At 37.5% G+C, this 19,882-nt stretch overlaps 1 protein-coding gene across 13 annotated transcripts in view; it reads right to left on the minus strand.

Moving 5' to 3' along the window:
* The window catches only part of LOC148069397 (neurexin-1a-like), a 250,064-nt gene that overhangs the window by 29,304 nt on the left and 200,878 nt on the right, over positions 1-19,882 (minus strand). For 12 of the 13 annotated variants that reach the window (XM_087802393.1, XM_087802401.1, XM_087802398.1 and 9 more), the window contains 3 exons: positions 16,975-17,146; positions 9,617-9,706; positions 8,421-8,740 (listed from right to left, as the gene is read on the minus strand). In XM_087802393.1, the coding sequence (XP_087658519.1) occupies positions 8,421-8,740; positions 9,617-9,706; positions 16,975-17,146 (582 nt within the window). The remainder of the gene's footprint in view (positions 1-8,420; positions 8,741-9,616; positions 9,707-16,974; positions 17,147-19,882) is intronic. The other variant, XM_087802403.1, reaches the window with a different exon arrangement.

The raw sequence follows: 19,882 nt of genomic DNA on the forward strand, positions 1-19,882 counted from the left end.
TTCCTCTAATCATTATAATCTAGCAGCTGAAGATGACTATTTAAAATGTCTTTGATTCCTCACTATGGTTGAAGCATGTGCTCATTCCGCCAAGAACAATCTGTGATTTACGTAGGGGTTTCTGTAACAGTTTATAGTTCATTGATTGAGATGGTTCACAGAGTCCTAGTAACTCGGGATGAGAAATTGAATTACCCAAGGTTGAACAAAGATCCAAGTAAGTAGTCTCCTATTGTAATTCTCTTTCCGTTGACTCATGTACCAATTTAAATCATATACAAGTGAACAATGTCTGATGATGGAAAAGCATATCTTGACTTAATTAGCATCACATAGAATAAGGTTTTTTAATTAGGTGGAACTCAGTTAACCAAGGAAGACAGCAGAAGCTAGAAATGAATCTTTCGTTGCACTCAAGTATAAAATGTTACATCTTTTCTAGATTCATTTAATTCTAGAAGTCAAGTGGACAATATATACTGTACATTAGATACACCATTCTACCAGAGAAAACAACAAACAAAAAAAAACAAACAAAAAAGTCATTCATACATACATACATTCAACAAAACATACAAACAAGACGTTTAGGATTTAAAGTATGTCCAGGATTTGTTTACTAGTGATGGGCTGATGAAGCTTCATGTCGTTTAGAGGTCAATAGGTAGCGCCATTAGTTAAAATTAGAACAGTTGTTCAAAACAAAAGAAAATAGTGCAGAGACCGCCATCTAGTGGGCTCTGAAATGAATGACACTTGCTTCATGAAGCTTCATCAGACCATCACTAACGTTTAAAAGGTTTGAAAGGACAAAAGAGCTTTAAATCAATGAGTGTAAAGATAGAATGTGTTCCGATGGTCATAAAATACCGAATAGAATAAATTAATATTTAATCCGGCAGTGTATCTAAAGTAAAAAAAAAAAGGAAGATATCATCTTAATAACAAACACGGCTTAATCCTCCAGTAGCTCAAAAAGTGTCATTCCGTGGCGCACAATTAAAAAACCTGCACCAAGACGGTACCGTCGCCTAAGGAGTGCTTAATTCCCAAGATAAGTCTCAGGTCTGAATATTGATGGCTGTTGGATTAGAGGAAAATCAAGGCAGTGCAGATTTAATGTGGCCTTAGCTTGTAAAACAATAATCCCTACCAGTATCAAGACAATCACTTGCTGAAGGTCCCAGATAAGATGTGCACGGATGCATGGAGCTGTTAATGGTGTCTTAATTGCGACTCAGCTCCAGATTACTGTGAGTTCATTAAAGGGTGTTGCAATAGTTCTCCGTTCAATCCTGCAAACAGCTCTTTGTAAGTCATGCATATCATTATGTTTCTTACGTATAAAAGTAATTTCATTTTCACTTTTTGCAGGGGGAAAGGTTTTAGGATTAGTTTTGACTCGGGTTCGGGTGGTGAAGAGTCGTAATCTGACAGATGTAGACACATTTTCTAGCACCTGCTCTTGCTACAGCTCATTAAATTGGACTCTAACATAGTCTCATAATACAAGTCGACAGAATAACACAAAATTGGATTTGAATGAAAGTAGTGTTTGATTTTTAAAAAGCGGCTCGATTTGAGAACTTAATTAAACTATGACAATATTTGTTGAATTATTACAAATACTGAAAAGAATCCTTCAAAATGGTGATGTGAATCAGGTCTTTCATACTAAAATATGAAATATTGATTAGTTTTCGTTTTCATTTGGACATGTTTTTTTCAAGATTGGCTTTTTCTTGGTCACTGTTACGGTAGACTCTGTATGGGTTATAAATAAATGCATTATTAGACCATATTTAACTTACTATCCTTTCTTATCTCTTCACTTTCAGGCGACAATCATGTGATGTGTTTCAAATGATTCAAAATACAATGAATGAGGTGGGTTCACTGCGTACACGATCATTTTTATGTCAGTAATTCATCAAAAACGACCACCTTTCCATGTTCATTTCAACACGTGGAAGTACAAACACAGACATTTATGGATTCAGTGGTACTCAACCCTGAGCTGTGACTGAAATGAAACGGCCAGGACAAGGACCTTTGAATGTCCTGCACTTCTACTGAACGGCCATTAGAGCCACTTCACCCTGGGTTAATTCAGAAACCGGTTTCTTGAGATGAGGTGAGATCGCCGCCGTTTTATTCTTTCCCCGGACAGGCAATAATGTGAACCCCATCAGAAACTGATATCAAGTGCAAATTGAACAGAAAATGCAGTCCAGTCAGTCGTAGTGTTAGATTTTTTGGCTACCCGTTGCACTGTAAATGAAAAATTGCACTGATGAATTCCAACATTAAAATCCTTATTTTGAGACGCGTTGTGTCATCTGGCATTCCCCATGGCAAGTCCCTGTATCCCTTAATCATTGGGCCAGTCCTGTAAATATGATCTACAGTTATTGGTAACCTGAATGTGTGTGTTGAGTAATAAACTTGTCTTAGGTATCCCTCATCCTAAAGAGCAACTAATGTTAGAATCAACTCTCCTAACTCACTCACATGTTTCTAATGTTGAAGTCTTCCTCTCCAAGATGCAGTAAGTCCCTCATCATGACGTTATTTTGAAGTTATTACTTTTAAGTTCTCCCCCCGTCTGAAATCTCAGCGAACAAGAGGTTACGAGAGCAGGGTCCATCAAGATGTAATAATGGTTTCACTCCTCCTTGTTTATATAGTCCCTAAGAGGCTGAGACTTCCAGGATTAATGATGTGCGGTGACACGCATGGATGCTCAACCAATCACAGCAGAGTGTTCAACAAGTATTTATCTCCAGAAAAGCAGTTTCAGTGGGCGGGGCTTAAGCACATTTTAGCACGCATACTGATAAGTAAAATAAAGGTGAACATCAATTTAAAATACACATTAGTTGCCTTTTAACTGTCCCTTACACAATTGCAATATTCGGTATCACAATGCGATATATACCATTGTATAAACCAAAATAAGGTACATTTTTTTCTTTTGTTTTTCACAGTTTTAAAGGCAAAGGTAAAAGTTAATTTAAATGACCGCTAAACTATTTCACCTCGACCTAGCTGTCATCCCTAGAACAATCCTTCACTAAAATATATTCATTATTTTAGTTTTGTCATGATGCTCGGTTTAACACATAATAGAGTTCATCATCACCTCTTCCATCAATATTTGGTATTCCTTCGCAACACACTGGTTATGCAGGAAAGACTGCCTTCTTTCATCACTGTCCACCTCATGTACTCTACATAGGCTCTACATGGATTCTGACTCTTGGTATTGTTTACTGACCCTACATATTTTGCTTGATTGGACTCAACACCGCAGCCAATGACTCGCGTGAAACTATTATTGGTGTAATACATAATATTAATGAGGGAGATACAAAACAAATCAAATTTAAAGTGTACATTTAGTTAATGGATTAAAAATACATGTTTATACAGAGGTCCCTCAGTGCAAAGTAATTTGGCAGATAAGTGCCCTTCACAGCGACAGAGAAGAAGCAGAATGATGGGTTAATCATTCATCCATGTTTAATCCTATTGGTCCACAGCACAATGCACTTGCAAAGTGGACGACAGTATGTGGAAGCACGATTTATCAGTCCATGGTTTCGCATCTATCTATGCTCTCTTTTATTATCAAAGTATAAAACTGCTCCATTAGCAAATAAAATATAGTTATGAAAATATTCATCTTGGTTGTCACTCCTACTGTGGGATATTGAAGCCAACGGCAACTGAGACCAATGATCGGCGGCGGATGGAAGCGTCACAATATGACTGCGGGTGCTGCCGAGGCTTGATAATACAGACCACTGCGGCTTTGGATCCATCAATGTCAAGAGCTTTTAACGGTCGCCTTTGATAACAGATTCCCTTCGATGTGGTCAACAGGTGGCGGGTTTTACCAGCAGAGGCGGTTTTCCTGAAGATCTATAATCATATTAAGACTTTATTAAGGAAGCAGCAGGAGATGATAATCCTTAAATGTGCTCAGACAGATAAAAGTATATGATATGATCCGAACCACCATTTGTTTAAAACCTTATCAAAGGAATTGTTGTTAAGCCAAAAGCAGAAATGTAAAAAAAATAATTAAAAAACAAAGATTCTGACTCATTGCCTATTTCCCATGGTGCACTTCTCCTCTGATATAGTGGACACGCTCTGAGATGTTAATATCCATGTTAATAAAGCATGGGTGGACACCCAGTGGTTTGCAAATAATGACATTAATGTAATGTTACCCATAAGTCAGGCCGGCAGAATTCAATAACAAGATGACTCTCTGTGGCCATTTAGAGAACTTTTGATTGGTCACCTGAGAAGGAAGAAACTCCAGTCACTTAAGATCATTATAGAGAGGGTGATTAAGTATTTGTGTAGGCGGTGTCGGGAGATGTACTCCAGAGTCTCTTTGTGAACTCATGCTCGACTCCTACATGGCCTGAAGGAGAGACACATGATACATTTAGATTTAATTAAATACACACATATATTACATGGCAAACACCATTTGAATTCTATAATCATGAGTAACTCACAAAATGAAAGTTAAGTTGTTAAATTGCCATTCATATCCCTCTAATTCCTTGCCAGATAAAAGCTAATCTAAAAACGAAAACCCCTCATCCGATCAGAGATGTTTCTTTCTGCCAACCTCATTCTTGGAGGCAATTTAGAATCACTACGTGGAGCTTGGATGTAATTACGCTTTATTGTTTGATATTTTACTGCATTAGATTTTTGTGCAATGGTCCAGGGACCTCGCTGAGTCTGAGAGAAAACCATTTTCCGAGAATCGATACTTATGATTGTACCATTTGTCAGCCTTTACCGACCCTTTGCAGAAAGCATTATCTCCAAAGACAACAACAATTAATATTGCAGTTTACTTAAAGACTGGATTATTGCAGGGTTGTATCTGCTTCACCAAAAACATTGATCACCCTGTTACTAATGGTGCACTCGACAAACGTCCTGAAAGGGTTGGACAACTTCACTTTTGAGTGATGAGAGTCAGCATGTGAATTTTAAGTCCAGAATTGTCAATCAAAAAAAGCAATTATAATCAAACAATTTTCTTTTTTTCTCCACTCAATATGAAGCTAAATCCATTTTCATCCTCATGGGCTGTAATCTTCATGCCAAATCCGATTAATAAAAATGAGTTTAATCCAAAATTATTTCAAACTCTGCTTTTAAGTCCTGATTAAAATATGATTAAAGGGCCAGTCGCTTCATCGTTTAATGCGTTCTCTTGCACTTGACACATACAAATCCAGACATATTTTCTGAGCTTCTGTTCTCTTTGTAGACTGTAAATCAAGATGCTGCAGATGTTTTCTGAAATCGTCTCTCAAAGACAATGAGCTGCTTTATGTTTCTCAAGAGGGGTTGCCTCAGTAAATCGTTTGTTTTCCCTCTCTCTACATCCTCCTTTATCGATGCAGCGACGGTGGACACCAGTGCAGTGCATTATCGGACATACTGGGATCGCTATAATGGCCAATGTACACCGCTGGCATTTATTATGAAAGACAAAACAACAAAGGAATAATTTACTTACAACAAATGATAAATAACAGAAATCCAAATATGATTCAATCAAGCAGTTTTCCTTTACATGTACCTGGAATTTAACGCATATCTTTGGTCAGCATATCCATATTAACTACGTTTTTTAATGTCCTAAAGTAAGTGATGAATGCCAAATTCAAATAGACACATGGTTAAATCAGATCCTCGATCATTGATGGGTCAAATGGCAGTAGGGCTGTCATGGACCATCATAACCAACACCGGTTATTTTTTGGATTAATAACATCTCAGCGTAGATTTTTAATCCATGATGCAGCTTCTCTTATACAACGATCAATAGGTTATAGCTATTAAGTGTCAAGTGTAAGGTATGTGTTAACTAAATATGAAGACAAATACTTTTTCAATAAAAAACAAAACAAGGATCATAATTAAGGTAAAAAAAAAATATTAACAGAAAAACAAGTTTAATTTGTTCTAAAGATAAAAACAAAGAAAGAAAACAGTCTTTAAACATTACTCCCTGGTCTCATAATAGTTCTGAAGATACAAGCTTCTGATCTACTAAAGATTTTTATTTCAGTTTAATATTGCAGTAAAAAAATCGAGCAGGGGGTTCTTCACGCACTTCTGGCACAAAGTTAAGAGTTTTGGTCTAATATGTTTAAATAATAAAATAATCCAACAAATATTTAAGAAAATAAAAGTCGCTGGCAGGCAGTAAAGCCAAGGTCCCAACCCACCGCACTTGTGCTACTCATGTGCTGTCTATTTGCAAAAAATGTGGGAAGAATTTGGGAATTTGTACGATGTGAGTACCGCCTCAGTACGGATTTTGGAGCATGCACTTACCAAGTGCGTAACGTACAATGCACGCAACAACTCACACCGAAAACATAGAAAAACGTTGCTGCTATGGCGGCCGTGGAATCCGCAGAACACGTACAGATTAAAAAAACGCGCACTGTGGGTTGTGACCAAGGCTTAAACAGTTGTAAGACACACTCACTGCCATTCCAACATGACATCGTTGTTGTAGCTTCGTAGCTAAAACAACGAGCGTGCTAAAATCATCATCGTTAATTTAGGTCAACTGCAAACAAGCTAAATCGCAAACTACTTATGACCTGTGTCTGCGTGTTCTCAACGTTAGACCTTACATTTCTACTCTTCTCCTTTACGTAACACATGGTTTTTGACAATACTAAAACTAGTGATATAAAATAAATGCAAATTAAAGGTTTTAGAAATACATTATTTGTTGCTTCTTTCTGAAAAATAACCCTTAAGATTAAGATGACTCTTTTTCAACGTCTAACAGCAAAGACTTTGCCTGCATATTTCTTTTCCCACTGTGACGTTTCAGTTGTGATGTGCTCGAGCAGATGCCGCAGCACTCGCTCAGAAAAGATAAAGATGATGGACGACCTCTATGATGGTTATCACTCGAACACACACACCACGGCGCCACATCTGATTGCACGGGTAGAAAAGCTCAGCAGCATGCCTGCGGCGCTGTTCCCAATGGTGGAACAATGGACTTATTTTCTCTCCAAGCTTAGGTCAGGGACTCAAGGGGAACAGATGTGAAGAAGCAACGGCATTCATTTGTTAAAAAAAAAAAAATTATTCAATGATATTAATCAAGGACGCACGGTTAGATTTAGATTTACAAGTCCAAACGTGAGAGAAAACTAAATGAATAAACATAACTGCAGGCTGACTACTGGAAGGAAAAATATGAGAAGCACTTCAAAGGTACATACCTCTGACAAGTATCTCATTTCAGTTTATAAACCTTTGTTTTGTCCTGGTCAAGGTGAACAACCTTCCTGGTTTCCATAAATACATATGCAGTGATGGAGGTCGTTCACCTTCAACCAGAGACAACACAAGGGATACCACAAACACATTTGCTTTCGGGCCTCTGGGTCACCTTGACCATGAGATAACACAAGTCATAATACAATAATTTTAATGTGCTCACACAATAAAAATAACTTTATTCTGACCGGAAATCAAACCTGGTTGATAATGTTTTAAAACCATACAATATGTAGCAAACCTAAAACTACTTGTTTTAATTCAATGATTTTATTTATATGATGTGTTCGAGCAGTATGAAAATGTGTGATAATCTATGCTTGAAATAAAATCGCCCCCAAAAAAGAAACTGCAACTTCTGAATTATTTTCCTTTTAAATATGATTGAAAAACATATTTCAGAAGCAGAGAATCACCAGTAGAAAGTTTTTTTATCAATATGTATCCTATACCCTCTGTTTTTTTGGGGCAGGAATCCCAACATTTCCATAAATTATAAAAGTCAAGCCAGAACTTCCTCTTAAGCTGTTGTACAGTGAAGACAATTATTTAGTTTTGTCCTTAGTTTTTGTATTTTTATTGTGTTCCCTTGATTGTGATGCAAGTTATTTTATTTTTTATTTTTCAAGGAACGACACCAAATTGGGGTCTGATTCTTTTTTAAAAGGGTTGTGTGGGTTAACCCTAGGCCAATAACAAATGTGTTTGTGGTATCCCTTGTGTTGTCTCTGGGTCAAGGTGAACGACCACCACCACTGCATATGTATTCCTGGAATCAAGGGAGGTGGTTCATCTTGAGCCAGAGGCAACACAAGGGATACCACAAACACATTTGTTTTTCATGCCTTCGGGTCACCTTTAAGTAGCTTTTTGAAGTGGATTCCAGCTGCTTGTTATTCGTGCAGATGGACTGTGAGCTGTGCGTTTGGCACAGCATCCCAGTGCAGTTTGAATTTATAGAACGGAATCAGCTCACTGAAAATTCGATTGCATAAATAGAGGAGATGTCTGCGGATGAATTATGAGGTAAAATCGAGGTGTAGGGAAAATAAAATGCTTCCTACCTGCTGTGGCTCTCGTGGAGTTGTTTGTTTCACACGCCTGCTGGAAGCTGTGGTGGTGGTGATCTCCATGATAGATGTGGACGTCTCAGAGCGATTTGCCGTCGTGCTCGACTGTGGCGTGATAGAAGACAGCGAGTCCCCAACTAGCCGCACACTCCCCTGGACTTTTATGTTGGGGTCCCCCTCGGCGGCCATGTTGAACACCTTCAAGCCATTATAGTAGAGGCCTGAAAGCTGGCCCTGAAACGATCGACTCCGGTCTCGCTCCCAGCCACCAATCTGTATAGTAGTTTGGCTGTTGAAGATGGTGAGCTGGCGCCCTGTGGGAAAACAACGTTACATTTGTACAAACACGTCGACCCGTGGACCACTTTAACTCAAGAGGAAAACAAAAAGACAGAAAGACAAATTATTTGCCCAGTGGTTCATGAGATCAATAAATTACGGGTTGTGTTTAAAAACTCGCAATTTATTGCAGACAGAATGATGAGATGTCTTGGGAGCGTTAAAACGAAGAAAAACACGAAGGAGAAAATAATAAATCTCAATGAACATATGCTCAAACACATTGAGTCACATGGGGGGAAAAAAACTGGTTAATATGTCAACAGAAAAAAACAGAAAAATAAGCAGGTAAAAACTGTTTCCCAGTTTTTGTGACTCAAAATAAAAAGGTTGTATGATGACACTTGCACTTAAACAAACAAAGACTGAAAGGTGACAGGGCTCATTTCACATTTTATGTGAAAAAAATGAATTAGTTATTAATAAATATACAAAGCATGCACTCAGTTGAATTTATAGCACAGTTTATCTAAAGCCCTGTTCATATTTACTGTTAAAGGGACTTAAAATTCTGATGCCAATTCATATTTTACTCTATTTATCTGCAGTTTATCCAGAAAGCAACTTACACTTATCAATCGTTGACGTACAGAATACGTACAAAATGCTTCAAAATCCGTTTAGAACTAATCAAAAACTACTTAATTATGTTTTAATTACGTTTACAAGAGATTTAAACAGTGCTATTTACAGTCCCTTTAACCAAGAAACACTTATTAAAGCATCTATCAAACAAATACATGATCACATTTAGGTTTTATGGTTTATTTTTATACTACTTTTATTTCTCACAAACTACAACCTAGTTATGACCAAATTATTCTATTTGAAGTTTTAATCAGTGATTTTACCTTTGTCGAGTAGCCATTCGTCAACTACTCGACCAAGTCGGTATGGGATTCGCTGTCTAGCAATCGCCAGGCGTTCGTTATCATTGTTGCCTTTAAAGTTTAAAGAGACATTTCATTGGTTAAAATCTGTAAGGTTCAAAGGTTAATGGTCATACTTAATGCTGAGATTATACAACTGCACATGATTTTTTAAATTTAAAGCAAACAAACATCTTATTAATATTTACAGTATTTACTCAAACATTATTTAAACAAAATGTCATCATTTTATTTTATGGATGCAAACAAATTAGGCCTGTATTAATTGACATATTAAATTATTTACGTTAATTAAAATTGAAAACCAACCCACATTATGAATTTATAAAATTTACAGAACACAAATAGATCATTTATCTGTACTTCCTGAATCTTTTTAATGGAGTTTAATGCTATTTAAAACATTTACAACACATTTATTGTACCTTGATGATTTTTTATGGTTTAAAGGAAAGCACAAGTTATAACATATTACAAGATTCCATGACTAATTAACAAGTGCTAATTTTAAGACAGCAGTCATCACAGTATACAACAAGAGCAGAACGTCCAGAGAAAAAAGTCAGAAAACAATGTTAAAGCAGAGATATACACTTAGAACATCATAGTAAAGGGAGGCTTTGACAAAAGCTTCATGTTTAAAAGAAGAATGCGTAGAACAATTAACGGTTAAATTAATGCAGTTTAAAAAAGGAGAACCAGAAAGGAGGATATTGAGTGGTTGGAATTTACATTTTGAGGTAGTTTTGCACCAAGTGTATGTCGATGAAAAACAAAAGAAACTTAGAAAAATTAAGAAATGTTTCCCTTTATCCAATTCTTAATAAACTGTAGAAGCAAAATCTACTTAAGAGGCACTAAACCATTTAAAAATAGAAAATGATTCTTAGAGATTTTCCTCACTGTACCATCTTATTTTAAGTTAAACTCCCCTCATGTACTTCCTATGGGTTTTTAAATAAATAATATCAAACCCCAGGGCCATGAGTTTTTCAACAGAAAGAAAACGTCAACAAAAAAACGAGTTTAAGTACATAATGGTAACATGAGAAGAAAAAGCAATTATTCTAATTATTTTATTTAAAAACTTGGAAGAGCGGCCAGAGGGGCTTGAGATAGCAGCTGGTGGGGCCTTAGAGAGCAGATAACTGTCAGCAAAGAAGGTAAGTAAGTAAATAATTTTTATTGGTAAGGGCTTCGAGTTGAAAAAAGGGGCTAGAGAAAGCGGCCCCAGATAGCAGCTGTGCAACCAGACTGTTTTGAAAATGATGCAAAAACAAATGTTTAAGGAACTTTGTAAGAACAAATCCCAGTGACATAAAAGTAAATAAATTTAAAAAAAAATCATTACAAGCGACTTTTTAAAATGATACTGGAACACAATCCGGCCACCCGCCTATCGTAAGCAACCAAACATCACTTCATTATCGTCAGATAAAGAAGTAGAAGTAACTTTCTGAGCAAGAGCAGCCAGTGTCTAAAGTACTCACCCATGCTTTTGTCTGCAATGATTGAATTCAGTCATCCTCATTCTTGGAGGAGATTGACAATATTTATCCCATCAGTTCCATTAATTCAGTGGCGGGAGATAAAGGCGCCGCTAACAATGATTTGGCAGAAATAGTCAGGTGAGTCAAAAAGGTTCATAGACTTGAGGAAATGATGGAACAGATGCACAGTGGATTTCTGATGAAAGGTCTTCAAGATAGAAAGACACAAAAGAGGTTCCATCATCTTGAATGACTTTACGGGATCAGCTTGCGGAGAAAGTGGTTTTGCAGCTCGTCGGAGGAGCACACGGGATTTCACTGCAGTCAATTGAGTTGAAGCACAAAGACTTGCAAAAGGGTTTTACAGACAAAGGAACCTAAATAGTGAGCCGGACTTAAATCTCAAACACACACACTCACCTCCAGTGTGTGGTTGTTTGCAACTACACTACTATTACTTCTCTACTACGACTACTTTTATTAGAGATTCAATAATTTTCTTCAGATTAGGATTTTTATTTTTTTTTTATATTTATTTTTGGTTGCAAACATGTTTTTTTCTCATCTAGATTTGTGTCTGTCACAGTTATAACTTGTTTTGGATAAAAAGAAATTTGAAATATATAGTGGTTTACTGTATAAAAAAAACTGAATGCAAGTATAGAAGTTTTTAATACTCCAGCTTTAGTACGGGTCTGAAAAAAGGAATAAAACATGGTTAAAAAAGGACAACTAATGTGTTTATTAAATAAATATTGGACCTCTATTGTACTCATCAGTATGTGTCGAAACGATCTTTTCATTGAAGTATTCATATTAGAAAATGTGATTAAACCCAACCCACTAAAACAGTTAATTTTTCCGGAGATTAAATATTTACCTTAACCATATCCACTCTGCTGTGATTGGTCGAGCATCAAGGTTTGTCACCACACAGCATTGAGTCTCCACCTTCAAGAGACTCATTTTATAAACAAAGCAGGGCATGATTACTGGACGTAATCCACTATAATGTCATAATTAACTGCTCTTGTAGCCTCTCGTTCGCCGAGACGGCAGATAACCTTAAAGTAATAAGTTCAAATCAGGGTCATGATGAGGGACTTACTACGTCTTGGAGAGGAAGACATTTAAAACATGTCAGTGAGTCAGGAGAGTTGGGTTTTCACTATAGTTGCCCTTTAAGGTATTTAAATAAGCTATAAACTTAATTTGAAATAGGTCGTAATTTAGTTTTCACCACCCTATGAAAATTAAATTACGACCTATTTCAAACCCCCCCTTTAAAACTTTCACTGAGAGGCCAGTTGTCTTAATAATAATTGTCAAGTATTTTGTCTTTTGGTATTAAATAAAATATTCAGATAAGGAAGCCACATATACGTTTGAAAAATCCTGCAGAGCATTCCGCCTAGCATAACAGACATTTATCCAAAGCGAATCATCATGTCGCACCGATGACTTTAGCGAAGGACACACACTGGTTCCCCTCACTGGGAATTGAAACCTCAATTCCCTCCCTCTGTAGACATGGCTGCCACCCGGCGAGATACCCCAGCGGCAACCAGCCTCGACTATCATCGAGTCGATTTGCAACGAGAACGCCCCGTACTACAATAGTGCCCGGACAGTGATCGTGTCATATTCCACCTGCTAAACACTAGCTTGTTTTCAAACCCGCTACAATTAGGTAAACAGTGCTGGAAGGGGAAAATGATGAATCCTATCTCCACCGACGATGATTCAGATGAGTGTGGTTACCTTATTAGAGCTATTTCTGACTAATTACATCTAATCACAATTACACTGCAGTTCCTCTCCTCACCCCGAGCTCACAAAGCCATTATTCTCTCAGCTCGCTTGTAGTTTGATTAGGGTCCGTGTATGCCACTAACACCGTCATAATAACAGCCCTCAGCCACTCTTAGGCCACTCACAGATCAGAATTGATTATAATAAGAGTTGACAGCGATGATAAAGAAAAAAAAAAAGATGGCAGGGGAGTGAAAACGACAGGGAGTAGAAGATTGTTTGGGAAAGGAGCAATCACTCTCAAAGCAGGGGAAATAATTGCCTCACCAGGCCGATACCGAGGCCATTGTAATCTCATTAGAAAGTCTGCCGCACACTCGCGGCCCATTCAAAGTCTTTTGCGAAAGGATTATAATGTAAGATGCAAAAACAAGCAAGTATGACCCCCTTAATTGTTCTTTTTCCTTTCATTCCCGCCAAAGACTTCTCTTTAGGCCACACAGGGAGACGGTGGAGAAAATGGCGCTCTTCTCCGGAGCCTTGACCATGGAAGTAATAGCATCACAATGCTGCGGCCAGGCCTGCAGGGTGCACTGCATTATCCTATCCCCGGCACCCGGCGAACATACCCTGCACAAAAAGATAATGGAGCTGCTCTTATTCGCCGGCTGTTATCGGAACATGGTGCACTCTCAGAGCCTCCTGTATCTCACACTGCTCCCGACTCCCTCTTCCTCTGTACCTTTTACCTCCTCAAGCTACTGTGACCCTTCGTGTCAAACCCTCTTCCAGTTGTGGCTCTCAAGTCTTTAATGAGTCCAAGCGAGAAAGGGTAATTACATTCCATCTCTTCTAACATCTTTAATACATTGGATATTTCTTTTTTTTTTTTATATACTAAAGGTAGTCTTGAAGTTTTTTTCTTATCAAAGGCCTCGATAAAAAATGAAGTGCGATCTCTTCTCCTTTTTAAGTAACCTGCCTTCATGAAGATATTTGCATCTGACCTGTAATGAGATAAAGGATCTTATCTGAGCCGTTTATTAACAAAAACAAACAGTGAGAGAGTAAAAATGGGGTGGTTGGGATGGCTTTGCTGAATCACTGCTGTCTGGTGGAGGAGATAAGCCAGACGATCCCATAGCAAACCAAATCACTGCTCGGCCGCAGTCAGACGGCCCGGCTGGTACGCAGGATAAATAGGTTTCACTGCTGCCTTGAACTCAGATATCTTTTCAACAATAAACTGACCCCAAATTGCAAATTGATATACAATCCGATCTCCGGTTAATCAATCCTCAAATATCCCAATAGATATACAGTAAATACTATTAACATTGAGGTAAGATTAGCACTTGACCATTTGAAACAATATTAACTTCATTTTCATGTGTTCTTTAATTAGATTTATTTTCTTGACACTGTGTTTTTTTACATTAAAAAAACAGATTATTTTCTTAAATAAGTATCTTGATTTGTGCACAACTCATAACGCGTACGTTATGGCTATTGCAGTAGAGGGCATATGGCCTAAATCAAACATTCTCAGGAGCCAGGGTCTCAAGCAGGCATGTTCCTACATGACTTGATACCAATTATTTCTTATTTTTATCAGTTAAAATATTTTTTTTAATTTGTTGAATCTGTTTAAAAAAAATACAACCGTAATGTCAACCAGAGGACATATTTATATATATATTTTATTAAGTTAACATTGATTTAAAAATATGCATTTAAATGGAAGCAACACACCTTTCCAGTTAATAAATTGTAGGCATCTGTTTATGACTATGAATATTTTTAGAAAATTATTCACATTTTGTCCGTTATTGAGCTGTTAAGATAAAGATAATAAAATATACGCCTGAGGTGAAAATCATTGTCCAGATCGCTTTCAATATAATTCTCAATTTACGACGGTGTGTAATGCAATTGGAGGACTGGCATAATTTAATTATAAATTCAAACCGGCGTCGCCAATCTAGGTGTCCTCGACGTCCTTCCAACAGCTGCAGGGAAGCTGTCCTCCAGAGTCCGACCCGTCCTCAGGTGTAGAGTCAGAGGGTGAGGGAGCGGATATGTGACATGACTAACACCCCATTACTAACGAACAGAGGTGACAGGAAGTTGGCAGAGAGTTAACCAATTGTTCATGGTTTATTCATTATTTTGCCGATGCATTACTTCCACAGTATAAGACCGTTCAGAGAGTCGCTCTTATATGGTTATTTTGAGGAAGATTATAGTGTCTTAATGGCAACATTTATAACGTTTATTTACTTGCCTTATTAGGATAAGAATTTTCAGAAGAAACTTCTGCTCATAGTGTTTTAAAAGAGTCCATATGTCAGAGAACAGTGCGCTCTTGTAAGAAGATAAATGGATGGTGAATTGGGACTCCCTGAATACGTGGAGTGTGAGCAAAACTATTAACCCAAGTTATTTTAGGACAGCAAGTTTCCTTCTTACAAAAAAAAAAGGTGGAGCATGTGCTCTTTGTTTGTGCGTGTGCGTGATTGTGTGTGTGTGTGTGTGTGTGGGTGATGAGCCTAGCAGATCTAGCTCTGATCTATGCAGTGCATTCTGGGAAATTGTCTGTCCAATGAAGCTGCCGAGATTTTCTGATAGTCTCGCCTGGTTGCCCCGGGCATGGTGGGAGGGCAGACATCGGCTTTGCTCTAACTTTGTCAACAAGCACAAGTGTCTTGAAGTGAAGTTCGGTGCCAGAGGACCACTTGTAATCTAAAAAGAAAGTTGTAAACCCATAAAGACCAAAAAACAAACAAACACTGAAACAATCAAAATACTGAACAGCTTTTCAACAATTTGCGTAAAGTATATGATAATGGGAACTGAGAGCGACTGAGACGAAATACATTTGGTGCCTGTTAAGAAACTGTTTCAAATCGTACCGCACCAGCTAAAACGCCCCGATAGCGAACTTGTCAACTGAAAAATAAATAATAATTACAATTAAAGGCTAGGAGTAAATGATGTTACTGTAAAGATGGAAAAAGTACATGATTTTATAAAGATTTGATAGTTGTATACAAAGTTGGAAAATTCAATTTAAACGGTTACACAGTCAATGAAGCCCAGGCTGTATATAATTCTACTAGTCAAAGGGTTAAATCATTAATTAATTCTACAAGCGCTCAATCACTTTAAACTCATTACATTTGCCATTGAAAGCGAGAGGGAAATGAAATGATAGCATTCAGACTTTTTAACCTTGCTGTGCATTCACATGTCAAAACCCATCAACGTCCGAGTTTCACCTGAGGCCAGCAGCAAGTACAGAATCCCTCTTTCAATTGGATGAATGCGCAGGGCGTCACTAAAAAGGTCACCAAACATTATGCAAACATGAAACAGACAGGTTGATTTATTTGTGTGTGTGTGTGTTTGTGAAACATGGTGTTCACTCTACTGGAGTTAACGCTGCATTTGTAACCAAAACAACTTTGTTTGGTGCGTCACCTCCAGGTTCACTTGAAAAAAAAACAACACTTCTTTTATCCTATGAAACTTTTGTCAAAACCTTTACCCAGTTAAAGAAATACATGTAAGGATAAGAAATGTATATTTTAAAATTAGACACAGTCAAGTAAGATTTCATAGAACACCAGTGATGTGGGGTCGTTTCATTTCTGTGCACTTCCTGAAGTTTGTTTAAACAAAATTATAGACCGGCAGGTCATTTTTATAAGCATCAGGAAGTGTTTTAAAATGATTCTTTCGTTGTAAAGTCCTCTCATAATTGCAGAAATTGTGGCTTGACCAAGAGCGCTCTTTTACTTTATTCCCAATTTTCGGTCTTTTCCAATCTATATAAAGTATGTAACAATGCCAAGTAAATATTAGCCTTTAAATAAATATATTATTTCCTTAGACTATCTTATAGTGGTCGTGACATCAGAGATGTTCAAACAACACATCATCACTGGTGTTTTTTTTAGCAACAGCTGTGAGAGAGAGAGAAACATGCCGAGGCAACATTAACATCTTGATTGATACAACTTTTATTCCGTTCACCTGAAAAGCAGAAATGGATGCGATTAAAGGGGTGTGACTCACCTGTAGGGTAGCGCTCAATGACTGGCAGGTCATCCACCTGCAGAGTGGCATTACCCCCACTCCGCGTAAACTTCACTATATGGTACTTTCCGTCATTTACAAACTTTGACGTCTCCTCTATGTTAATGTCGTCTGTTCCTACATTGAATACAACAGCAATGTTTCCCTTTTCCTGAAATGAGAAGAACACAAGAAAACAGGAATTAGAACCGGGAAAAAAAATGCTTTGCAGATTCATTTCTGTTAGCAGTCAAGACAGTCAAACTTCAACTGTTCTTTAAAACATTCCTTCAAAAAATCAATTGTAACCAGAACACCACCAAAATGTTGGCTTTGTTTCTGTATTTGTAAAAGGTAATACAATGGCTGGCTTCGAGCTATAGATTTTCTGCTTAACCCTTGTGTTATCTCAAGGTCAAGGTCACCCAAAGGACCCCAAAAACAAATGTGTTTGTGGTATACCTTGTGTTGCTTCTGGGTCAAAGTCAATGGGTTTCCTGGCTCCCATATATTTGTACATATGCATTGATGGAGGTCCTTTATCTTTGGGAGAATCATCAGTGAATAATACTATTTTTTTGTAGGAGATGATTTCTTATTTTTATTATAATTATTATTATCGTTTTTAATTATGCTTTAGATCAGTGGTGTAGAACTGAATCTACAACGGCCCAAAATCTTTGAGCTGTCTTGGTTGAGGGCCAATGAAAATCTTTATTTAGCAAATTATCTTTAGCAGAAGGTATTGTTGGTCGATTGTTTTTCCTTACTTGGAGGTTTAATTTGGCTTAATTATCTCTGTGTTTGGCTTCGTTCACCAGACACCCTCTTCAATTGTTTAGTTTAACTATTGGATGTCTCTGTATAATGGTTGAGATCAGGTATCTGTTTCTTTTCATATCCTAAACACTGGCGTCTCTTATGTCCCAAAAATGAACATGATCATTCATCTGATTTTGAGATAACCATTTAGCATAAAATGACTAGGCGGGCCATTATTTTATTATGATATGCATTTTTATATCTTCATAATAATGATTTAAATGATAAAACTTTAGTCTCTAGATAGATTTTATTTTCACAGCAAAGTTTCTAAATTCAGATTAGAGTTCTATAGCACACTGTTTATGTGCTGCAGAAAAAAAGCAGGCATCTGGTTTCAGCCTCATCCTACTGTAGCAACGCATCTCTATGCATGTCATTATCCAGTCAGCAGAGCCACTACTACCCTGCCTTTCTATCTCCCCCTTTATAGTCTGAAACACTGTTTCTCAAACCATTATAAATAACAAACACTTGCCTGCCTCCCTCTAAGGGCAGGGTGAATAGAGATGTCTTTTTTTTTTCTTCTAAAAGCCACAAGCGCAAGTACAATTAAAGCCATTTGTAATGTGTCTCAGCACATTATCAAATCTAGGACAATTGTGCACTTTGTAATGTCATTTCAACAGATTATATAATCTAATGCATTAAAGATACATAACAAGCACAATTTATCTCCTCCTTGAGGGCAGAAACTCAAGGAGTGGATAAAGTGAGAAGCAGATGGTTCTTGTCGTCCTTTCAGAACTCAGTGGGTGAGAGGATGATCTGCCGACACTGATGCTGGAGTAAAAAAAAACGTGTTCATGTGTTAATCTGTGTCATTCTGAATGATTTGTTCCTCTCCGAATAAGAGTCATGGAGTTGACACGGCATCAGGCAGTGGGTGGACGAAGTCTAACATGACTGCAAAAACACACAGCAGTTAACATCGCATAAGAATACCATATGTTGTGTCGTAAAAATAAAAAAGTATCAAGATTCTTTCAAGGACTCGCATTCTGAAGACATCCATTGAAAACTTTTTAAGTATTGCTCTTGGAGAAGAAGAGACAAGGTACAAAAAAAAAGGAAAGAAAAGCTTCAGTGGTGGGACCAACCCAATTAAAATCTGGCTTTTAATAGCCTCCTTCAATTGACTTTTAATGTTCCCCACGGTCTAGTTAATAAATTTACCGCATTTAGTCGCAAACCGCCAAATTTCCATAGCATAAAGAAGACTGACTCACTGCTGCGGAAGATGAAAGAGTTGTAGATGAAGGTCAAATAAATAAATAAAACTAAACGCCCAGAAAAAAAAAGGAGGAGTACAGTGTTTCTCCTTAAATTTCTTAGTTGAGCTCTAATAAGTTTCTAATCCAGAAGCTGTAATGTGGGGCAAGCTTGTGTCAGAGAGTGATTGATGGCTGCTTACATAAACCCTGCCCATTACACTCCGGTACAATTTCAGGGCCGCTCACTTGGTAGGAGTCGCTCCCAATGGGTCGCACTCTGGCGAGCAGCTCCGGCATCGAACTCACTCCTGTCTGACGCTTCGCACGCCGCCTTGATTAATTGCTCATCAAGCAGCAATGGAGTTTAATTAACTGATGAAGTTGATCCAGCGTTCTCCTCTAATCTAGTATTTTCTTATGCTACCCATCCTCGCAGAGCCGCCGTGTAGCTGCGGCACAACTCCGGCTGACAGTTTGTCGTTAAAACCTTCAATCTGTGGCGATTATACAGCAGGGAAGACATTTTCTTTCTAATGAAGACGCCCACAAATTCTCCTCCGCTCTAAGAGTACAAATATGACTTCACCATCTTATAGAAAATTGTCTAGGAAGTGAGAAAATTACCATTTTTGTAGAGATTAATATTGGTCAAATATTTAACAACACCTAGTAGAAAGTAATGCATCTACAATAGGTTTATAATACTCATAAAAAAGGTATTAAAAATGAGTTTACACAAATAATCTTAAACTTGTATAGCAGCATTATTACAGTAAAATATGAGAGGTACTATCTTTTTTAATTTCTTAACAGTTTTAAGATTCCACGTGTCCTACTGGATCTAGAAAGATTCACAATTAATTCGAAAATAC

The sequence above is a fragment of the Callionymus lyra genome, chromosome 11 (assembly GCF_982586985.1).
Source record: "Callionymus lyra chromosome 11, fCalLyr1.hap1.1, whole genome shotgun sequence".
Lineage (NCBI taxonomy): Eukaryota > Metazoa > Chordata > Actinopteri > Syngnathiformes > Callionymidae > Callionymus > Callionymus lyra.